The 22,972-nt window shown below is 47.8% G+C and overlaps 1 protein-coding gene and 1 long non-coding RNA gene across 5 annotated transcripts in view; one reads left to right on the top strand and one right to left on the bottom strand.

Annotated features, from left to right (window-relative positions):
• The window catches only part of TLK2 (tousled like kinase 2), a 109,176-nt gene that overhangs the window by 32,826 nt on the left and 53,378 nt on the right, over positions 1-22,972 (top strand). For 3 of the 4 annotated variants that reach the window (XM_030220689.1, XM_030220690.1, XM_030220686.1), the window contains 3 exons: positions 867-962; positions 1,464-1,556; positions 3,190-3,300. In XM_030220689.1, the coding sequence (XP_030076549.1) occupies positions 867-962; positions 1,464-1,556; positions 3,190-3,300 (300 nt within the window). The remainder of the gene's footprint in view (positions 1-866; positions 963-1,463; positions 1,557-3,189; positions 3,301-22,972) is intronic. The other variant, XM_030220688.1, reaches the window with a different exon arrangement.
• Positions 566-16,104, bottom strand: LOC115481501. The gene is made up of 4 exons (XR_003943969.1): positions 16,035-16,104; positions 10,420-10,429; positions 1,475-1,484; positions 566-577 (listed from the first exon to the last, which is right to left on the bottom strand). It is a non-coding gene; the product is annotated as an uncharacterized LOC115481501 (long non-coding RNA).

Below are 22,972 nucleotides of genomic sequence, written 5' to 3'. Positions count from 1 at the left end.
CAGTTGGTCCCCACCAACTTCCAATCACTAAGGGGCCCTTTTACTAAGATGCGGTAAGTGCGTGCTTACCACAGCTCAAAATGGCTTACCATGGGACACACTCAGGTGTCCTGCAGAAAGTTGCGCTACTGTAAGGGACACTAATAATTTTTTGTTGTTGGAAGGTGCATGTCAAGGGCGATGAGTGGGTATCCCTGCGCTAATCAGTGCAGCTACATTACTGCACGCTAATTGGTTAGTGCAGATTACTGTATGAGCCCTTACCACCTACAAAATAGATGTCAGTAAGCACTCGTGTGGTAATTTTTATTTTTAATGGCCATTCACTAATGGCAACATTAGCGAATGGCCATTAATAGAAATAAAATAGAAAATCAGCCATTTTCCAGCTGCAGTGAAAAATGGCTTTGGCACACATGTTTTAAAATGAAATTTGCTATTATTTAATTTGTTAGCCGCTGTGACCTGTGATCAGCAATAGCAGGATATCAAGTTTTTTAATAAACATAAACACAAAAAACCCACACAAGGGCATGCTAAAGCCGCTTTTTTTTACCACAGCTTAGTAAAAGGACCCCTAAATAAATAATCCTTGTCTTTTTCATTTTTATATTTTAGTAGTCCAGGATTTGTACTTTGCACATATTTCTCTGGTTCTGTCACATTTGTTTTAATTTTGGAAAATGTTTTAAACTCATTTCACATGCTCACAACAGTAGAAGTGGCCAATCTGGCATGCCTGCCCTATGCCCCCAGGTTGTTGTTAAACCCAGTTATGGGTAGCGAGCAGAAGTTGATAACAAAAACGGATGGGGATGGCTTTACACCTGTGTGTGAAAGCCTCACATTGGATTCCTTCATTGCAGAGTCAGCAAGGTAGCCCCACCTCTACCGGATCAGGGAACATAGATCATTCCTGCAGCTCACTAAAGCAGGTGTCCATCCAGCACAGGCACACACAGGTAGGAAGAGACGTCTTCTTTCTGTCACCTGGGGACGAGGTGGCTTCCTCCTTGCGTGCTGTTCAGTAGAAGCTGCTATTGTTCTCCACAGCCTTCCATACCTTTCTGCTTGTCTTTTATATCCTACATAGAGTTATTGGTGATGGGGGATAGGAATATTTAAAACAAAATATTCTTACTTTGCACTTTCTGTTTTTGGCTAATTTGCTTCCCTTATCTTCTTATTTGATTGGTTCTCTTGATGATTGGTGTACTTTTGCTGCTGTTACCTCTCCTTTTGGCTATTGCTGACTTTCAACTTTATACTACAAAATCAGTTGTTTTGTGTGGTTGAGTGTGCACAGCTCTCTTGCTGCTGGGTACTGGAGGTTTGGTAATCTGGCCACAGTTGACTGAAGTATAATGTTAGATTTATCCTTCTTTGGAAAGGGGGAGGGGGGATTCCTGAAGTAAGAATAGCCCCATACTATCTGCTAATTATTTTATTTTCTCTCTTTACAGTCTGACCTCACAATGGAAAAACTATCTGCTCTAGAAAACAGCAAAAACTCTGACCTGGAGAAGAAAGAAGGAAGGATAGATGATTTGTTACGTGTATGTATTGCAGAAAGTGCATTCTGGCATCACCTGTCCATAGTCATCCCAATCTTGACTGAATAATGATCCAGTACATGCAAGTCATGAGTACTCAGGAAATGCTGCTCTCACTTTCATTGGTCTAAAATGCTCGTAGAATGTGCAGTACACATCTGCTTGCCTGCTGCGGTTTGGTCAGATATTGTCAGACCTATGATTGCCACTTATTGCTGTAATTTAATAGACAACTTAAATTCTGCCTTTTTGTATAGCTGCTGTTAGATTTACATAATGCTGTATAATACACATAAGAGACAGTCTTTGTTTTACATGCTTTGGAACTCGTTACCAGCTAACAGCGGTTAGCATATCTGGGTTTTTAAAAGTTGTGGACAAGTTCCTGGAGGAAAAGTCCATAGTCCACTGTTGAGATAGAAAAGGGGAATGCCACTGCTGTCCCTGGGATTGGTAGCATGGAATGTTGCTACTATTTGGGATTCTGCCAAGTACTTGTGACCTGGATTCGCCATGTCAGAAGCAGGATACTGTGCTAGATGGACCATCAGTCTTCCTCTGTATAGCTGTTCTTATGTGCTATCTCATGAAGACATTCAGACAAGACAAATGAGCAGGTTGCAGTAGTTTGAGGTTGGTAATGAGAGTATGGATAATAGGTTTTGTTAGCATTTGCAGAAAAAAAGGGATGGATTTTGGCAATGATATATAGAGAGAAATAATACATTTTATTAGTGTTATGGATATATGTAGAGAAGGAGGGGGAATCGGATAAACCCGGTTAATGGTTGGAGTGGAGGAGTGGCCTAGTGGTTAGGGTGGTGGACTTTGGTCCTGGGGAATTGAGGAACTGAGTTCAATTCCCACTTCAGGCACAGGCAGCTCCTTGTGATTCTGGGCAAGTCACTTAATCCTCCATTGCCCCATGTAAGCCGCATTGAGCCTGCCATGAGTGGGAAAGCGCAGGGTACAAATGTAACAAAAAATAAAATAGATACTATTGGAGATTCTACATGGAATGTTGCTATTCCACTAGCAACATTCCATGTAGAAGGCTGCGCAGGCTTCTGTTTCTGTGAGTCTGACGTCCTGCACGTACGTGCAGGACGTCAGACTCGCAGAAGCCTGTGTGGCCACATTGGTGGAATAGCAACATTCCATGTAGAATCTCCAATAGTAGCAACAGTGGAGGAGTGGCCTAGTTGTTAGAGTGGTGGACTCTGGGGGAACTGAGGAACTGAGTTCAATTCCCACTTCAGGCACAGGCAGCTCCTTGTGATTCTGGGCAAGTCACTTAATCCTCCATTGCCCCATGTAAGCCGCATTGAGCCTGCCATGAGTGGGAAAGCGCGGGGTACAAATGTAACAAAAAAAATGGACTGGAGGGTTGACAGGGTTGTTTTTACAGAAATGGGGTGGGGGCGGGGGGAGATAAGTTTGGTTCTTTCTGGTAAGCTTTAAAATGGCAGTAGGATGTTCAGGCAGCAGCATCAGACAAGCAAGCAGGGGTATGGGACTTGATTCCAGATGTAAAATTTGGAAGTCTGTACCTTTTTGACCTGGTGAGATGTTTCATTTACTGTGCTTCAGGCGCTAAATTCCCTGCCTCTTGCATTTTTTTTTTTGGTGCTCACAGGTAAACTGTGACCTGAGGAGACAGGTGGATGAGCAGAAGAAGATGCTAGAGAAGTACAAGGACCGTTTGAATCGATGTGTAACGATGAGCAAAAAGCTGCTTATAGAAAAGGTGAGGACACAATGGGCTACCTGCAGGCTAGAATTGACATCTTGTAAGCAGTATTGCACCTTTAGCAAACCAACGTCTGAATTGGTGAGAATATAGTTTTCTTTGCTCACTTAGTTTTGGTCCCATAACCCTACTGCAATCTTCTAATTAAGTTTTTAATGATAATTGTAAAGAGTAAATGAGATCTTACCTGCTAATTTTCTCTCCTTGAGTCCCTCCAGATAAGTCCAGATATGTGGGTATATGCATTCCTACTAGCAGATGGAAACAGAGAACCCCTCTGACTTGTGACATTATCCTGTACAGACCTCTGTCACCTCGTATTTACTTGTCAAAGCTGTAACAAGGGAATTTTTCCAGTCTAAACCAAGCAACAAATAAACAGCTAAACCAACAATAGAATCATGTACAGACATAATGGAGAGGGAGCAGATGGAACCAGAGAACTTGCTTCCAGCTCCCACCACTGCCACTAAATCTGCTCTTTAGACTGCCTAATGTCAACCTGAGTGGTTTCTGGACTGGTCTGTAGAGACTACAGGAAAGGAAATTAGTAGGTAAGATCTAATTCTTCCTACCTCATCATCCCTGTATACTAGTCCATAAATATGAGACCTACCAAAGCAGTACATACTGAGGGAAGGAACCAAATAAGCTTACCAACAACACACTTGCTCAAAAGTCAGCATCCTGACTAGTCTTAAAATCCAGGCGATGGTATTGCACAAAAGACTGCAAATTGCCCTACAAATCTCCTATGGTGGAATTAATCTGTGCTGTGCCCAAGACAAAGCAAGTTTCCTGATAGTGTGTGCCTTCAGGACCGGAGGAACAGGGTGCCCCTGGACAATATGTGCAGTTGCCATGGCTTCCTTAATCCATATTGTGACCATTGCTTTAGAAGCCACTTTTCCCTTTCTGGCTCCCCTAAATAGAGCAAACAACTGGTCAGGCCACCTGAACTCTTTGGTCGTCCTCAGATACCAGCATAATGCGCTTCCCACATCCAGCCTGTAAAGATGTCTTGCATCCTCACTACCTTCTGAGACTTGAAACACCAAAAGAGATATGGCTTGGTTAATGTGAAATTCTCCGAGGACAAGCAGGCTGCTTGTTCTCACTGATGGGTGACGCCAACGGCAGCCCCTCCAATCGGAAACTTCACTAGCAAAGTCCTTTGCTAGTCCTCACGCGCCCATGCGCACTGCGCATGAGCTGCCGTCTTCCCGCCCGAACCGGCTCGTGTTCGTCAGTCTTCTTTTGTCCGCACTCAGTACGGTCGTGTTTTGCGCCGTTCGCGCCCCTTAAGTTGACCCTCGCGCGTCTTTTTGACTTTTCGCTAAAGAAAAAAAAAAAAAAAGGGATTCCGGAGAAGGGCCTTTTGGTCTTTTTCCCTTTCCCTTACTTCTAGTTTTTGGCCCCGTTAAGTTTTCTTTCGTTTTCGGGGTAGGCCCCTTTGAGGCCTCGGTTCGAGTTTTTTTCTCCCCATCTTTTTGGTGCCTTACCGCAATTACGAGTTTTGATTTCGCCGCCGTGATTTTTCCGCCCATGTCATCGAAGTCTCCCAGCGGCTTCAAGAAGTGCACCCAGTGCGCCCGGGTAATCTCGCTCACTGATAGGCACGCGTCGTGTCTTCAGTGTCTGGGGGCTGGGCACCGCCCGCAAGCCTGCAGTCTTTGCGCCCTTTTACAGAAAAGGACTCAGGTAGCGAGATTGGCCCAGTGGAACGTTTTGTTCTCGGGATCTTCGTCGGCATCGGCACCGGGAGTATCGAGTGCATCGACGTCGACAGCGTCAACACCTCCGCCCTCGGCCGCGACGGTATCGATTGCATCGAGGCATCGACCCTCTGCATCGTCGGGGCCGAGACATCAGAAGGCTGCGTCGGTGGTACCGGGACCTCCGCCTCTGCTGATGTCGTCGGACGGTGGTGCTTCGTCTGGAGTGCAGGTGAGGGCTGTCCATTCCCCTGCTGGTGGCGGTGAGCCTTCGGGTGGGTCTCCCCCTACCCTGAGGGCTCCTGCGGTACAGCCCCCCCGAGACCGACCTTTTCGGCCTCGGCCCCGAGGAAGCGACGGTTGGATTCTACGTCCTCCTCGTCGGTACCGGGAAGCTCTGGTGACATGCTTCGTTTGAAAAAGTCAAAGAAGCATCGACACCGGTTTCCTTCCCGCGTCGGTACCGAGAGCTCTGGGTCGCCGAGGGAGTCGGCACCCAGTAGGCATCGGCACCGGGAGGACCGCGCACCCTCTGTTCAGGAGGTGTCGATGTGCTCCACCTTGGACAGCCCGGAACAGCCTCCACGCCCGGAACAGACTCTGACATTGACTCCTGCATCGACTTCCATGTCTTTCTCCACAGCCGCCCTGCACGAGAGTCTCCGGGCCTTCTCCCAGAGATCCTGGGAGAGCTGTTGCGCCCTTCCCCTCCGGTTCCGGGGGTGCTTGCGCCACCGGTACCGTCGAGCGAGGCGCCGGCTGGCCCTTTGCCCGGGGTGAGGTATCCGAGCGGCACCGACTGCGGTCGCCTCCCAGGAAGGCTCCCCGTCGGCGGAGGGAGCTTCGACTGTGCGGGCGAGGGAGTCTACCTCTCGACGCTCCCACCGTGGCCGTGGTTCCACGGAGTCGAGTCGGGCACGGCTTCAGACACAGGTTCGTGAACTTGTGTCTGATACCGATGGTGAGGCCTCGTGGGAGGAGGAGGAGGACATCAGATATTTCTCTGACGAGGAGTCTAATGGCCTTCCTTCGGATCCCACTCCCTCCCCTGAAAGGCAGCTTTCTCCTCCCGAGAGTCTGTCTTTTGCGGCCTTTGTCCGGGAGATGTCTACGGCCATCCCCTTCCCGGTGGTTGTGGAGGATGAGCCCAGGGCTGAAATGTTTGAGCTCCTGGACTATCCTTCTCCACCTAAGGAAGCGTCCACAGTACCCATGCATCATGTCCTAAAAAAGACATTGCTGGCGAACTGGACCAAGCCTTTAATTAATCCCCACATTCCCAAGAAGATCGAGTCCCAGTACCGGATCCATGGGGACCCAGAGCTGATGCGCACTCAGTTGCCTCACGACTCTGGAGTTGTGGATTTGGCCCTAAAGAAGGCTAAGAGTTCTAGGGAGCATGCTTCGGCGCCCCCGGGCAAAGACTCTAGAACCTTAGACTCCTTTGGGAGGAAGGCCTACCATTCCTCTATGCTCGTGGCCAAAGTTCAGTCTTACCAGCTCTACACGAGCATACACATGCGGAACAATGTGCGGCAGTTGGCGGGCTTGGTGGACAAGCTCCCTCCTGAGCAAGCCAAGCCATTTCAGGAGGTGGTCAGGCAGCTGAAGGCGTGCAGAAATTTCCTGGCCAGAGGGGTGTATGACACCTTTGATGTTGCGTCCAGGGCCGCTGCTCAAGGTGTGGTGATGCGCAGACTCTCATGGCTGCGTGCCTCCGACCTGGAGAATAGGATCCAGCAGCGGATTGCGGACTCGCCTTGCCGTGCGAATAATATTTTTGGAGAGAAGGTCGAACAGGTGGTAGAGCAGCTCCACCAGCGGGATACCGCTTTCGACAAGTTCTCCCGCCGGCAGCCTTTAGCTTCTACCTCCACAGGTAGACGTTTTTATGGGGGAAGGAAGACTGTTCCCTACTCTTCTGGCAAGCATAGGTACAATCCTCCTTCTCGACAGCCTGCGGCCCAGGCTAAGCCCCAGCGCGCGCGCTCTCGTCAGCAGCATGCGCCTCAGAAAGGCCCCTCGGCTCCCCAGCAAACGCAAGAGACGAGCTTTTGACTGGCTCCAGCAGAGCATAGCCGCCATCCAAGTGTCAGTGCCGGGCGATCTACCGGTCGGAGGGAGGTTGAAAGTTTTTCACCAAAGGTGGCCTCTCATAACCTCCGATCAGTGGGTGCTTCAAATAGTCCGGCAAGGATACACCCTCAATTTGGCCTCAAAGCCTCCAAATTGTCCACCGGGAGCTCAGTCTTACAGCTTCCAGCACAAGCAGGTACTTGCAGAGGAACTCTCCGCCCTTCTCAGCGCCAATGCGGTCGAGCCCGTGCCATCCGGGCAAGAAGGGTTGGGATTCTATTCCAGGTACTTCCTTGTGGAAAAGAAAACAGGGGGGATGCGTCCCATCCTAGACCTAAGGGCCCTGAACAAATATCTGGTCAAGGTAAAGTTCAGGATGCTTTCCCTGGGCACCCTTCTCCCCATGATTCAGGAAAACGATTGGCTATGCTCTCTGGACTTGAAGGACGCCTACACGCACATCCCGATACTGCCAGCTCACAGACAGTATCTGCGATTTCAGCTGGGCACACGTCACTTCCAGTACTGCGTGCTACCCTTTGGGCTCGCCTCTGCGCCCAGAGTGTTCACGAAGTGCTTGGCTGTAGTAGCAGCGGCACTTCGCATGCTGGGGGTACACGTGTTCCCATATCTCGACGATTGGCTGGTGAAGAACACATCCGAGGCAGGAGCTCTACAGTCCATGCAGATGACTATTCGCCTCCTGGAGCTACTGGGGTTTGTGATAAATTATCCAAAGTCCCATCTTCTCCCAGTACAGAGACTCGAATTCATAGGAGCTCTGCTGGATTCTCGGACGGCTCTTGCCTATCTCCCAGAGGCGAGAGCCAACAACTTGTCCCTCGTCTCGCGGGTGCGAGCGTCCCAGCAGATCACAGCTCGGCAGATGTTGAGATTGCTGGGCCACATGGCCTCCACAGTTCATGTGACTCCCATGGCCCGCCTTCACATGAGATCTGCTCAATGGACCCTAGCTTCCCAGTGGTTTCAGGCTGCTGGGGATCTAGAAGACGTGATCCACCTGTCCACGAGTTTTCTCAAATCCCTGTATTGGTGGACGATTTGGTCCAATTTGACTCTGGGACGTCCTTTCCAAATTCCTCAGCCACAAAAAGTGCTGACTACGGATGCGTCTGTCCTGGGGTTTGGAGCTCATGTCGATTGGCTTCACACCCAGGGAAGCTGGTCCCTCCAGGAACGCGATCTGCAGATCAATCTCCTGGAGTTACGAGTGGTCTAGAACGCTCTGAAGGCTTTCAGAGATTGGCTGTCTCACCAAATTATCCAAATTCAGACAGACAACCAGGTTGCCATGTATTATATCAACAAGCAGGGGGGCACCGGATCTCGCCCCCTGTGTCAGGAAGCCGTCAGCATGTGGCTTTGGGCTCGCCGTCAGGGCATGGTGCTCCAAGCCACATACCTGGCAGGCGTAAACAACAGTCTGGCCGACAGACTGAGCAGGATTATGCAACCTCACGAGTGGTCGCTCAACTCCAGAGTAGTGCGACAGATCTTCCAGGTGTGGGGCACCCCCTTGGTAGATCTATTTGCATCTCGAGCCAACCACAAGGTCCCTCAGTTCTGTTCCAGGCTCCAGGCCAACGGCAGACTGGCACCGGATCCCTTCCTCCTGGACTGGGGGGAAGGTCTGCTGTATGCTTATCCTCCCATACCTCTGGTGGGGAAGACTTTGTTGAAACTCAAGCAAGACCGAGGCACCATGATTCTGATTGCTCCTTTTTGGCCGCGTCAGATCTGGTTCCCTCTTCTTCTGGAGTTGTCCTCCGAAGAACCGTGGAGATTGGAGTGTTTTCCGACCCTCATCACACAGGACGAAGGGGCGCTTCTGCATCCCAACCTCCGGTCTCTGGCTCTCACGGCCTGGATGTTGAGAGCGTAGACTTTGCCTCTTTGGGTCTGTCAGAGGGTGTCTCCCGCATCTTGCTTGCTTCCAGGAAAGATTCCACTAAGAGGAGTTACTTCTTTCTATGGAAGAGGTTTGCCGTCTGGTGTGACAGCAAGGCCCTAGATCCTCGCTCTTGTCCTACACAGACCCTGCTTGAATACCTTCTGCACTTGTCTGAGTCTGGTCTCAAGACCAACTCTGTAAGGGTTCACCTTAGTGCAATCAGTGCATACCATTACCGTGTGGAAGGTAAGCCGATCTCAGGACAGCCTTTAGTTGTTCGCTTCATGAGAGGTTTGCTTTTGTCAAAGCCCCCTGTCAAACCTCCTACAGTGTCATGGGATCTCAATGTCATTCTCACCCAGCTGATGAAACCTCCTTTTGAGCCACTGAACTCCTGCCATCTGAAGTACTTGACCTGGAAGGTCATTTTCTTGGTGGCAGTTACTTCAGATCGTAGAGTCAGTGAGCTTCAGGCCCTGGTAGCCCAGGCCTCTTACACCAAATTTCATCATAACAGAGTAGTCCTCCGCACTCACCCTAAATTCTTGCCAAAGGTTGTGTCGGAGTTCCATCTGAACCAGTCAATTGTCTTGCCAACATTTTTTCCCCGTCCTCATTCCTGCCCTGCTGAACGTCAGCTGCACACATTGGACTGCAAGAGAGCATTGGCCTTCTATCTGGAGCGGACACAGCCCAACAGACAGTCCGCCCAATTGTTTGTTTCTTTTGATCCCAACAGGAGGGGAGTGGCTGTGGGAAAACGCACCATTTCCAATTGGCTAGCAGATTGCATTTCCTTCACTTACGCCCAGGCTGGGCTGGCTCTTGAGGGTCATGTCACGGCTCATAATGTTAGAGTCATGGCAGCGTCGGTAGCCCACTTGAAGTCAGCCACTATTGAAGAGATTTGCAAAGCTGCGACGTGGTCATCTGTCCACACATTCACATCTCATTACTGCCTGCAGCAGGATACCCGACGCGACAGTCGGTTCGGGCAGTCAGTGCTTCAGAATCTGTTCGGGGTTTAGGATCCAACTCCACCCCCCTAGGCCCATGTTTTATTCTGTTCCAGGCTACACTCTCAGTTAGTTGGAAAAATTGTTAGGTCAATCTCAGTTATGTCCTCGCCGTTGCGAGGCCCAATTGACCATGTTTGTTGTTTTGAGTGAGCCTGGGGACTAGGGATACCCCATCAGTGAGAACAAGCAGCCTGCTTGTCCTCGGAGAAAGAGAATGCTACATACCTGTAAAAGGTATTCTCCAAGGACAGCAGGCTGATTGTTCTCACAAACCCGCCCGCCCCCCCTTTGGAGTTGTGTCTTCCCTTGTTTTGTCTTGCTACATACGGGACTGACGAACACGAGCCGGTTCGGGCGGGAAGACGGCCGCGCGTGCGCATGGGCGCGCGAGGACTAGCAAAGGACTTTGCTAGTGAAGTTTCCGATTGGAGGGGCTGCCATGGACGTCACCCATCAGTGAGAACAATCAGCCTGCTGTCCTCGGAGAATACCTTCTACAGGTATGTAGCATTCGCTAAATGAGACCATTATCAGGAAGAAGGAAGGAACCAGATGAATTACCACCACTTCCCACAAAATGACCAGAAAGAGTTCTCAACAAGACACAGTCTGTAATTCTAAACAGTCTGTAATTCTAAACAAACAGCGGCTAAGAATACTGTCTTCAAAGCTTTCTTAAGAGGCTCAAAAGGTGCCCACTCCAAGAGAACCAGATTCAAATTCCAGGGCAGCACAGCCAGACACCTTGGGGTCTCAACAGCTTCACACTGCATAAAAAAACACACTTAGGCTAACTCTGTACTATGCCCCTGTAGCAATACCAGTGCCACCACCTGCACTTTCAGGGAGACTAAGCCCAACCCTTTATTCAGACCATCCTACAGAAAGTCTAAAATCTCTGAGATAGATAATCTAAACGGGGCAGACTGACACTCTAGGCACCAGGCCTAAAAAATTCACCAGATCTGCACATATGCTAAAGAGTTTGATATTTTTTCTGGAACACAGTTAGGGCGTTTGACTCGACTACAGTATAGCCTCTTTCAAAACCTCACCCTCCCAAGAGCCATGCCATAAGAGAATGGAGACATGTCCTGCATTTGAACTTGACCCTGAACTATCGGACCCTCTATGCTGGGCAAGACCAGAGGGTCACTCTCATTAGATCCCTCTACCATGGTCTCCCTGACCAATCTGGGGCAACCAGATCTATTGAGCTTCAGTTTTCTGAATGACTGTTTAAAGTGGCCATGGCGGAAACGTACAGCAGCCCAGTCCATGGCCACTGCTTTATGAGCACATTTTTTCCAGTGAAATGACAACTAAAGAACTTGGGGACTTTTGCATTCATGGCTGTCATCATGAGATCCATAACTGGTGGTCTTGTCATCTGGCTGCATTGTTCTAAACAATTGGGTGTCATACCCTCCTACTAGCAGATGGAGGTAGAGAAAAAAAATGGTATTTCCAGTGATGCAACAGGTGTAATCTGCTGGAGCTCAGGGAAACTTCCCAGGGATTGGTAACGTGGAATATTGCTACTATTTGGGTTTCTGCCAGGTACATGTGACCTGGATTGGCCACTGTCGGAAGCAGGATACTGGGCTGGATGGGCCATTGGTCTGACCCAGTATGGCTATTCTTAGTATTTTTCTCTACCTGTAGCAGATGGTATGTTGTTCAGGCTGCTGGTCCCTGGCCTAGCTCCCTGCTCTGCTGGCCGAGGCCACACAGCGTGGTAGAGCCTAATGGCCACTCCCAGGTTACCTGACCCCTAGACCAGACCTGGATGAGCGCAGGGCTGCACTCCTCTGCCCCCAGTTGTTTGTTAGCATCCACTGAGTGAGGCATGTGGCTCAGCCCTATGGAGCCCTGCTGGTGGGGCACAGGTCCCCGTCCCCCTCGTAGCTTGTACACCCTTTTTGCACCCAGACAGTAAGAGAAGTATGAGTATGGGAAGTCAACCTGTCAGGAGGCAGGCCTGCATGGGCTGGCCACATGGCCGGGCATGCTTGCCGGCAGATGCTACTCCATTTGAAAGAGACAGCAACTTAATATAGCTGCTGGCTGTATCTGCCCCTCCTACAATGGACTGTCTGCTTCAGAAAAAACCCCTGGGTTGGGTCAGGGGGCCTCAGTGCTGCCTGCTCTGCTTCCTGTGCCAAAGCATCGGGACACATGGTGGGACTCCCGGCCAGGACCCTGTTCTGGGGTCAAACACCACCAGGAGGACCAAGGATCCTCTAACACCCTAGGTATTTCTAGATGGACCCCAGAGGATCAGGAGGGCCTTTCTGACCTCCAGTCTCCCTTTTATTCTGATTTTGAGAAGGATTTTCCTCCTAGAGAGGAGGAAGAAGAGCAGTCTTATGTTGTTTGCCTCTTCCATCATGAGGAGCCCTCACACCTCATAGATGTCACAGAGACCCCTGGTATGTTAGACTCCCGCTGCGGATGCTCTGAGGGGGATCCCTTGTTGGAAGGCCATACTGGGCCCCCAAAGCATTTTCTGCTTCACAAGGCCCTCATTTGCATGAAGCTGCAATGTCAATGGGGCTCTTAAGGGGTCCAGGGCCCTGGACCACCTGTACACTTTTGTTGCTGAGGACATAGAGCAGTACTGAGTGTACCCTAAGATGGAAGAGCTTGTCACAGCAGTCACCAAAAAGACCGCTATTCTCATGCAGGGTAGCTCGGCTGTTTGTGAATTCCATGAGAAGTGGGTGGAGCAGCAATTTCGCCTTGCCTTTGCCATTGGGTCTTTTAGCATGCAGGCCACCATCGGTGGCGGGTATGTGACAAGGGCTATGCTGTGTTGGCTTCAGCAGGTACGAGAGTCTTCAGCGGTTTTGCGGCCTTCCTGGCGGACATCCTTTTTGATTTGGTCCGTCTTTCTTCCCAGTCAGTGGCCACCTCTGATGGGTTGGCACTGGCTGTGGCTGCGCCACTGGGTCCGCAGAAGTTTGCCCCCAAGAATTTTCTTAGTTAGCTGCCCTGTAGGGGGCGTTTGCTGCTTGGGGAAGACTTGGCGAAGTTGGTAAAGGATATGGGGGAGGCACAGCCTCTCCACCTCCCTGAGCTGAGGCCCAAAAGCTCTCCAAGGTCCCCAGCCATTAGAGGCTGCTCTGGGTGACAGGCGAATTTTGGCCGCCTAGGCACCTTGCGCCCCAGACCTAGGGTTCTGGTAGATCCGTAACCAAGCTCCTTTTGTGGGCCCAAAAGAGCTGATGACTGTGGCTCCTCAGGTTGGCCATCTTCCTCAACGAGTGGGCCCGTATCACCTCAGATCAGTGGGTTCTGGAGGTGGTCAGAAAAGATTACTCCCTGAAGTTCGCACACACTGTTCCTGACACCTTCATGGTGCATTCAGTTGACTTGTAGTTAAAGTGACAGGCAGTTGCTCTTACCTTGCAGCGTTTACTCAATCTAGGAGCGGTGGAGCCCATCCCTGTAGAGGATTAGGGTCTGGGCCATTATTCCATTTATTTCGTAGTCCCCAACAAGGGGGACCTTTGGGCCCATCTTGGATCTCAAGGTGTGAATGCTTGCCTCCAGGTGCAATAATTTCCACATGGAAACTCTTCATGTGGTGATCGCCTTGGTTCAGCCAGGCAAGTTTCTGACCTCCTTGCATTTTACAGAAGTCTACCTGCACATTCCCATTATAGATCATCACAAGCAGTATCTCTGCTTCTGTGTGCTTGGGTGTTGTTTCCAGTTTCGAGCGTTGCCCTTTGTGCTTGCCACAGCTCCATATGCCTTTTCCAAGGTGATGATGGTGGTAGCGGCAGGCCATCTCAGGTGCTAGACCATCCGAGTGCATCCTTAGCTGGACAGCTGACTCAGAGGCAAGGGGAGCAACTTCTCAGGTCATAGCCCTTGGGTGATGAATCACCTGCTGAGTCACTTGCTCCCTTCCCAGTTTCTGGATTACCTGGGAGTTTGCTTTGATACAGCTAGGGGGATGGTTTACCTCCTGGAAGATCAGGCAGCAAAGCTATAGGCCCAGAAACTTCCAAGATATGGGACTAACTGCAGCTTTTGGGCTCTGTGACAGAGACTCTGGAGGTGGTACCTGGGGATCGCGTTCATATAGGATCACTGTAGTCTGCTGTCTTGTCCAGATGGGCCCCAGTTTCACAGGACTGTCGACCAAAGTGCGAGCCAGTCTGTTCCTGGCCTCCTTGGACCTTATAGAAGTCTACCTGCATATTCCCATTGCGAATCGTCACAAGCAGTATCTCTGCTTCTGTGTGCTTGGGTGCTATTTTCAGTTTCAAGCATTGCCTGACCTCCTTTAACCTTACAGAAGTCTACCTGCACATTCCCATTGTTGATTATCACAAGCAGTATCTCTGCTTCTATGTGCTTGGGTGCTATTTCCAGTTTCGAGCATTGCCCTTGGGGCTTGCCACAGCTCCATATGCCTTTTTCAAGTCGATGATGGTGGTGGCGACATCACCTTTGGGGGTGGAGGTTTGTCCTTGGACTCACCACAGTGGGTGGTAGTGCTGATGTGAGTCTCCTCAGCTAGAGAGCTCATTGCCTGGGCAGATTGGCTCAGAGGACCTAGTCCTCACTGAAGGCGCAGAGTTCCATCAGTCACCTGGAGACTCAGGCTATTGGTGGAGTTCCAGACGCTGCTTCAAGGAAAAGCTGTCTGAGTGATGATGGATAACGCCACAGCAGTGGCCTACATAAACAAGTAGCGCTGGAAGCGGCGAGCCTCTGCCGTTGAGCAGAGAGGCATATGCAAGCTCTTTCAGCAGCTCATTGTGCAGGCAAAGACGGCGTCCAGGTAGACTTCCTTAGCCGCTCCCAGTTGGATCCAGAGGAGTGAGAACTAGGGCTGAAGGCCTTTTCAGCTCGTTGAGGACAGTTGGGGTCCACCAGTTTTTGACCTGATAGCTGTGCTTGACGGAGCGCTGCTTCAGCCATCAAAGGGAGGCAGCCTTGCAAGGGATAGATGCCTTGGTCCAGTTGTGACCAGCAGAGGAGCCCCTGTATGTCTTCCCTCCTTGGCCTCTGATAGGCTGGCTTTTCCACTGAATAGTGCGAGCCATCATTAGCTGGCTCTTCTGGTAGCTCGATTAGCCTTGTTGCCTTTGTCATGCAGATCTAGTGCGACTGTTGGTAGCTGAACCTCTGCCCAGAGGCTGCAGACTTCTTCATCGGGGCCTGGTGAAAATGGAGGATCTGGTTCCCTTTTGGCTTACGGTTTGTCCATTGAGAGATGGCATCTAGTGAGATTGGTTTCTTGCCTGGATTTGCCACTACTTTTTCTTAGGTCCTGAAAGTCCTCCACCTCGTTGACTTATGTAAAAGTTTGGAAAGTTTTTGAGACTGGGTGTGCCAAGTGGGCACCGTCTTCTTCGAAGGCACAAATTCCTGATGTCTTAGGTTTTTTGCAGCAAGGGCTGGATCCAGGGCCTGGCACTGAATTCCATCAAAGTCCAGCTTTCCAGTTTTCAGGGCAGAGTGCCCCTGGCAGCACATGGGGAGTTAGCCCATTTTCTGAAGAGGATTGCTCATTTGTGACTCCTGGTATGCCCTTCCTTTCCTTCCTGGTGCCTCAATTTTGTACTTTGTGTGCTCTCCAGGGCTACCTTTTAGCCCCTGAGGCATGCCTTAGTCAAGGATCTTACCTTGAAGGCAGTTTTTCTGGTCATGATCACTTTGGCTTGGAGAGTCTTGGAGTTGCAGGCTCTGTCCTGCCAGGCTCCATTCCTTTCCTTTTCGGAGGATTCATTGTCCATCTGCATGGTTCCCTCCTTTATTCCTAAGGTGATGTCTTTGTTCCTTGTGAATCAGGAGGTTGGTGTGCCCTCCTTTCCAGTGGAAGGTTCCAATCCTTCGAATTGAAAACTCCAGAATTTGGACATCAGGAAGATATGTTGCTCCTTTGCTTGGAGCAGACAAATGAATTTCTTTTTTAAACCAGTGATACAGGCTTTTCACATAATGTGACGGCCTCCCTTTCCCTGTAATACAAAAAGTTCAAATGGAAACATAGAAACATGACAGCAGATAAGAGCCAAATGGCTCATCCAATCTGCCCAGCCACAGCAACCACTATGTCCTCCGTTCCCTAAAAGAGATAACACGTGCCAGTCTCACGCTTTCTTAAATTCAGACACAGTCCTCGTCTCTACCACCTCCACGCTTCCACCACACTTTCTATGAAAAAGTATTAACTTAGATTGCTCCTGAGCCTATAACTGCTTAACTTTATCCTATGCCCTCTCATTCCAGAGTTTTCCTTCATTTGAAAGAGGCTCACCTCCTGTACATTACTGCCATAGAGGTATTTAAACATCTCTATCATATCCCCTTTCTCCTGCTTTTCTTCCAAAGTATACATATTGAGAGCCTTAAGTCTGTCCCCATACACTTTTCTATCTAAAAAGAGCCCTTTTGCCGAAAATGGTATCTTAGAACCCAGAATAGTCTCCAAGTAATTTTATATCTATTTCCAAAAAATTGTATTTACTGACATTCCCAAAAAGCATGAAAAAACAGCCATTCCATCCGCAGACAAACTTGCCAAGTACGTCTATGAAAAAATTATAAACCTACGCAACACTATCTTACGACAACACTGGCATCGAATACTTCTTTAATGAACTGGACCCAACTAATGGAGGATACCCGGCTGACCGAATCTGGTTAAATTTCGACCTCCTCACCATCGATATAGTTGCGCAGGCGATCAGCAGGTTCTCCAACACTCACTGCAAACTAGACACTTGTCCCAACTACCTACTGAAATCTGAGTGCTTCATAACAGACCTCACATCCCATCTAAATTACATGCTTCAGCGAGATCTCTTCCTTAAGGAAAATGGCAATATTCTACTCACCCCAATACCAAAGGACTCCACAAAAAGAACCAAATGAAATCAATAACTACCGTCCAGTAGCATCCATCCCGATGTCAGTCAAACTGATGGAAAGCATGGTAGCCAAACAACTCACAGAATATATAAATAAATTCTCAATTCTACACGAATCTCAGTCAGGTTTCCGTCCCCTACACAGCACAGAAACAGTATTTCTCACTCTTCTTTCGAAATTCAAACAGGAAATAAAAATAGGCAAAAACATCCTCCTCCAATTCGACATGTTTAGTGCGTTCGACATGGTAAACCACAACGTACTACTAAGACTACTAGATAAGTTCAGGATTGGTGGTAATATACTAAGATGCATCAAAGGTTTCCTAACCACAAGAACATACCAAGTAATATCAAACTCAAACATATCACCGCTGTGGAAAGCAGACTGCGGAGTACCACAAGGATCACCACTATCCCCAATCCTCTTCAACCTAATGATGACCCCACTAGCCAAGACCCTATCCAACCAAGGCCTTAACCCTTTCTTCTATGCTGATGGAAAAACACATTATGAAAGCGCTATACCCCTCCAAGAAAAACTGCACTGACTCCCGATCAAAGAACGTATTGCTTTCAAAATATGCACCCTGGTTCACAAAATCATCTATGACAAAGTCCCGGGATACATGACAGACCTCATAGACCTGCCAACCAGAAACGCAACGAGATCAGCACGAACATACTTAAATCTTCACTACCCAAGCAGTAAAGGTCTCAAGTACAAATCAATGTATGCATTCAGTTTCTCTTACTTAAGCGCACAACTATGGAACGCATTGCCAAAAATAGTAAAAACAACGTACGACCACCTACTTCCGGAAAGAACTAAAAACAAACCTATTGAGGAACGCTTACCCCACAGACCCAACATAAAAGACTGACTACCCACAACATAACAAAACCAAAGATCGTTATGGACTTATCCCAACTTCCCGCTTCCTCCTTAAATCCCTACCATTCATAACCCTATTCTACCTATTCTAACATAATAACACCTTGTATTAATTCATACCGGAACTGGCGAACACTATTACGGTACTATGTAAGCCACATTGAGCCTGCAAATAGGTGGGAAAATGTGGGATACAAATGCTACAAATAAAAATAAATAATATACGTTCCTTACAAAGCAAATCTGTCTGAAATCACCAATGAAATCAAGATCAGCTTCAACATCATGGACACTTGGGCAAATGCATTTCAACTGAAACTCAACAAAGAAAAAACACACTGTCTTGTCTCATCTCAACACAGCGTGGACAACCCCACAATTATCAACACTCCAGACCACACCCTTCCTATCTCAGACAGCCTGAAGATCCTCGGCGTCACAATAGACCGCTACCTAACACTAGAGAACCAAGTGGCATCCACAATGAAGAACATGTTTCACACAATGTGGAAACTCAAACACGTGAAACAGTACTTCCCAGAGAAACATTTCGCAATCTGATACAATCAATGGTACTAAGCCATTTAGACTACTGCAATGGAATCTATGAGGGATGTAAAGAACAAACCTTAAAGAGACTCCAGACCGCTCAGAATACGGCAGCCAGACTTATCTTCGGGAAAAAACCAATACGATAGCGCAAATCCCCTCTGTGAAAAACTACATTGGCTCCCAATTAAAGAACGCATTGCTTTCAAGATCTGCACAATGGTTCACAAGATTATCTACGGTGAAGCCCCGGGATACATGACAGACTTGATCGACCTACCTATGAGAAAACGCATCCGAATCATCATGAATGTATCTAAACCTGCGCTACCCAAGCTGCAAAGGACTCAAATACAAATCAACCTACGCATCCAACTTTTCCTACGTAAGCACCCAATTGTGGAACGCATTACCAAAAGCCATGAAAACCTCGTACGACCACCTACACTTCCGGAGAACACTAAAAACTTATCTTTTTAAAAAGGCATACCCTACCAACCCAACAAATGCCTGATCTCTGCAACACAATAACACTAGAATTCAAAATGCACAAAACACAACTCTCCTACTGTTCAACGACCTTATGTGGCGGTCCCACATGAACTTTATCTCATCTCAACATCACTCTGTATTTGTAAACACCGGAGACTGCAAACGCACCTCCGGTACGATGTAAGCCACATTGAGCCTGCAAATAGGTGGGAAAATGTGGGATACAAATGCAACAAAATAAATAAATAAATTTGACTTCTGGGTTACATTTTTGACAAAGTGGGGATTCTACTCCCACCATCTTGAAGACCTGTGCTTGGGTTAAGTAGGCTCTATGTATTACTCTGAATTGACATTCCTAAATCTCCACATTCACTGTCACACTTGGTATACGTGAGACCAGCTTGAGAATGTCAATAGAAAGGGGCATCTTTCTCAAATCCAGGATCCAACCATCTATGAGGGTGTCCACATCCTTCGGTGGTGAAATTTCTACAAATTCCTGGATATGGCAACTGTGTCGGATATTTAGAGCTTCCCTATCTAAGGTGGCAACATAATGTTGCAATTGGTTATAGGCAAATATATTACCTAATCTTATTCCAACCCCTAAGCCCCCCAAATTTAATAGTTTGCCATCTCTTTGTAGTACATGCTCCATTGTCAATACACTGCCTTTCCCAATCTGAAAATATCCTATTACCATTACCTGGTGGGGACAGTAGTTTTCATCTGATAAGTAAAAGGTCTGAAATTCCAGGATCAATGCCCCAATATCTGGTTGTCTTTCCATATATCCCTCAATGGGATAACCATAATGTTCTCAAATCTTTCTTCAGTAGTCTAAGAGGTAGCATTTGCAATATATACAACTATTTCAGAAATTCTATCATACGGAACAATTGTATCCAGCCATGCAAATTTCATGGCTACTTCATCGAACCTGTCAGCGTTGTAGCAGTGGTGTCCATCAAATGAGATATATTTGATACAGAGTTGATACTTGTATAGACATCTGCATCTCCACATATTTAAAGAATTGTGTAGTCCACTGTAACAAGAATAGACCTCTCCAGCCCATCTGAGGTAGCAAGTACCATTGACTTGAGAAAAATTAATTTAAAACCAGAGAAGTCTTCAAAATTCTTTGAACACGTCCATCAATTCTGCCAATGAGTTTTGTGGGCTGTGTACCAAAATATCATCAGCAAAAGATGAAATCTTTGAAATCAGAGCGCTTAAATGATACGTCTCTAACTTTTGGATGTAAAGAATTTGTCTAATAAAGGGATCTAAAGTCAAAACAAACAATAACGATGATAAGGGACAACCTTGGTGCATGCCTCTACTGATATGAAAAGAATGCGATTGCTCCCCATTAACCCACATACTTGCCTTTAGGTCTAAATACAGTATGCCAACTGCATCTCTAAAAAAAATCCTTTTATGCCATATTTCGTCAAAGCCACAAAGAAAAAGGCCACAATATGTGGTTGAATGCCTTCTCTATGTCAATGCTTATAAGCAGGGAAGGCATTTCTCATCTGTCCACCACCTACAGAGATGCCAACATCACCCTAATATTCTTGTTGGCTGTGTGGCCCCTCACAAACCCCTCCTGTGACTCTTCTATTAGACTGGGCAGCACCTGTGCCAATCTATTTGTCAAAATTTTTGCAAACAACTTTGTGCCATAATTCCATAGGACAGTGGGGCGGTGCGATTCTGGATCTTCTGAATCCCTACCAGGTTTCAGCTATACTATCATTTGAGCAGTTTTTAGAGATTCTGGCATTGTTCTGGTTGGAGCCATGTGATTAAACAAAGTTATCAATGGGTGTTTAATCTGCTCTTGAATGATTTTATAGAACTCTACGTGATAGCCACAGTTGGCTGTATTGCCAACATAAGGCAATACAGCAATTGGCCCACAATATGGAACAGAGCAGAGCCCTGTCAGGTGCTCCAAGTAGCCTCAGGAGACACCATTAAGAGCCAGCAATTGTTTAGCAAATTGCAAGGCCTCCGTGGCTGAGGTAAAGGATTGAATTCTGCTGTCTCATGAGACCCACTACCTTGCCAGTTATAGCAGAGTCTATTATATTTCTTTGAATATAATAAAATATGGGGTAAAGGCGTTGTGCTTGACTGAAACAACTGCTGAAAAATCTTGAAAGCATAAGATTTGTCATATTGAAGAGGGTCCACCAACCTCAACACCCTTAAAATTCTTGTTTATGCACAAATTCAGCAGCTTCAAAATAACTGTTCTAGGACAAGAGTTTGTAGGCCTGATTTGCCTCAAGCGGTGCACGCGTTCTGTGCGCAATGTTCCTGCAGTAGACAAAATTCAAATCCTTTGGTATCCGTGTTCCAGAAATCCCTGTTGCTTCAATTCTTTAGTCAACTCTTGTAAATGGAGGTTACAGCAATAAGACCTGTTCTCCAAATCATCGATTTTTTTTCCTCTAGTTTTGTGAATTTGGTTTGCAGATCTTGCTGTTGCATCTTGTCCTATGTCCAAAACATGTTGCTGGTAAACCAGAAAATAGTTTCGCAAAGTTTCATCTTACTGTCCACAGATTCCAATTTATCTGCTATGTTTTTTAAAGTTTTTTATCCATTGAGGTTTCTAACAGCACTTTAACTTTGGTCCAAGCTGAGCTAACCAAGGGCTGACCCGCTGCTTCCTCATCTGCCATTTTTCTGTCTCTAGTATAGCAACAGCCTCTTTCTCAGTATTTGTGATGCCATAATTATCAAATTGTGATGTCAAATGGTCCCTCTAAGATCCCCCTATCTTTGGGTTTAGGAAGATATAAAAATATGCAGCTTAATCACCCTGGGCGGTTAGATGTTGTTCAAAGGGCCCTGAAACTCACCTCGTCTACACCTGCTCTCTAGCTCAGCATCACAGGACTGAAAAAGCAACTGTCTTTTAAAAGGTATTTTGCTGACTTCTGGTGGAGCTGCCGGCCAAGATGGCCGCCACACACTAAGCTCCGCAAAGTCACGGTTGGGGACTCTGAAAAACCCGCTGCTTCCAACCACATTAAGACGCAGCTCGATGATAAACACCGGGGCAGGAAACGGGACGGCGATCCGACCCCCGAAAACATAGCAGCGGCAAAATCGGAGCGGCGAGAATCGGCAGCAGCGGGTCACCCTTCCCCCACTCCATGAGGCGAACGGCCGGCACCTGAGAGATACTGGTCTGGAGCGAGTGGACAGCAAAATAAGGTCGGAAGACAGGGGCAGCACGAGCACTGAATAAACAGGCTGACAGAGTAAGTCCCTTCTGGTACAAGAGGAAATTGGCAAAGGATAGCAGACCAGCGACTGGGGGAGTAAACAACGGGAGAGTGGGAGCTGCTGCAGGCAGGAAGGGCAGAGAGGGTTGGAGAGACTAACAGAGAGAAATGAATGCAACAGAGACTTTATAATCCCATATCAGCAGAGATAAGAGCTGGTGCAGCTGAGCCAAACTGTTATAGTACTAGCAAGAGAAGCCGGAGAAAGCAGAGCAAGCCTGTATTAAAAGAGCAGCCTGGAGATTTAAAGAGACAGACTCACTTTTTTTTTTTTTTAATTCATCTAACCTCAGTCTAGGAAGAGAGAGGGAGGTGTAAAAGGTATTTTGCTAAGTCAAGCCTTTGACGTCACATCTGCAGACCAGCTCCTAAGGCATATAAAATGGTGCACCACCAACAGCGCCATCCTTTGTCTGAAGCTCTTATGAGGTTGTACAAAGGATCTGCCAAGAAGGCTATACCCATCTTCAACAAATCACCTGGAAGAGGAACACTGTGGTGTTCCTAGAAAACATGTTTGGGCTACATCGTTGCCACAGACCACTGCCTGCAGCCCCAAGGCTACTACCAGAAAGGCTCGCTTCAGCAGCAACTCCTTTGGGCGATCTTCAGAACTGTGCTTCCTTTATGGGAATCATCTTCCATGCTGCCAAAACCAGTGCATCTTCCTTTTGGGAGGCACAAACTGTCTCTTCCACTAAAATCTGATAGAGCCTGGTCACTGTCCTCCCTACCTTAAACACCACATCCATGGTATCCCATTCAGCTGTTGTCTCCTTTATATTTTTATTTTATTTTTGTTACATT

The sequence above is a fragment of the Microcaecilia unicolor genome, chromosome 12, assembly GCF_901765095.1.
Source record: "Microcaecilia unicolor chromosome 12, aMicUni1.1, whole genome shotgun sequence".
Lineage (NCBI taxonomy): Eukaryota > Metazoa > Chordata > Amphibia > Gymnophiona > Siphonopidae > Microcaecilia > Microcaecilia unicolor.
This window is presented reverse-complemented; position numbering and strand designations above follow the sequence as displayed.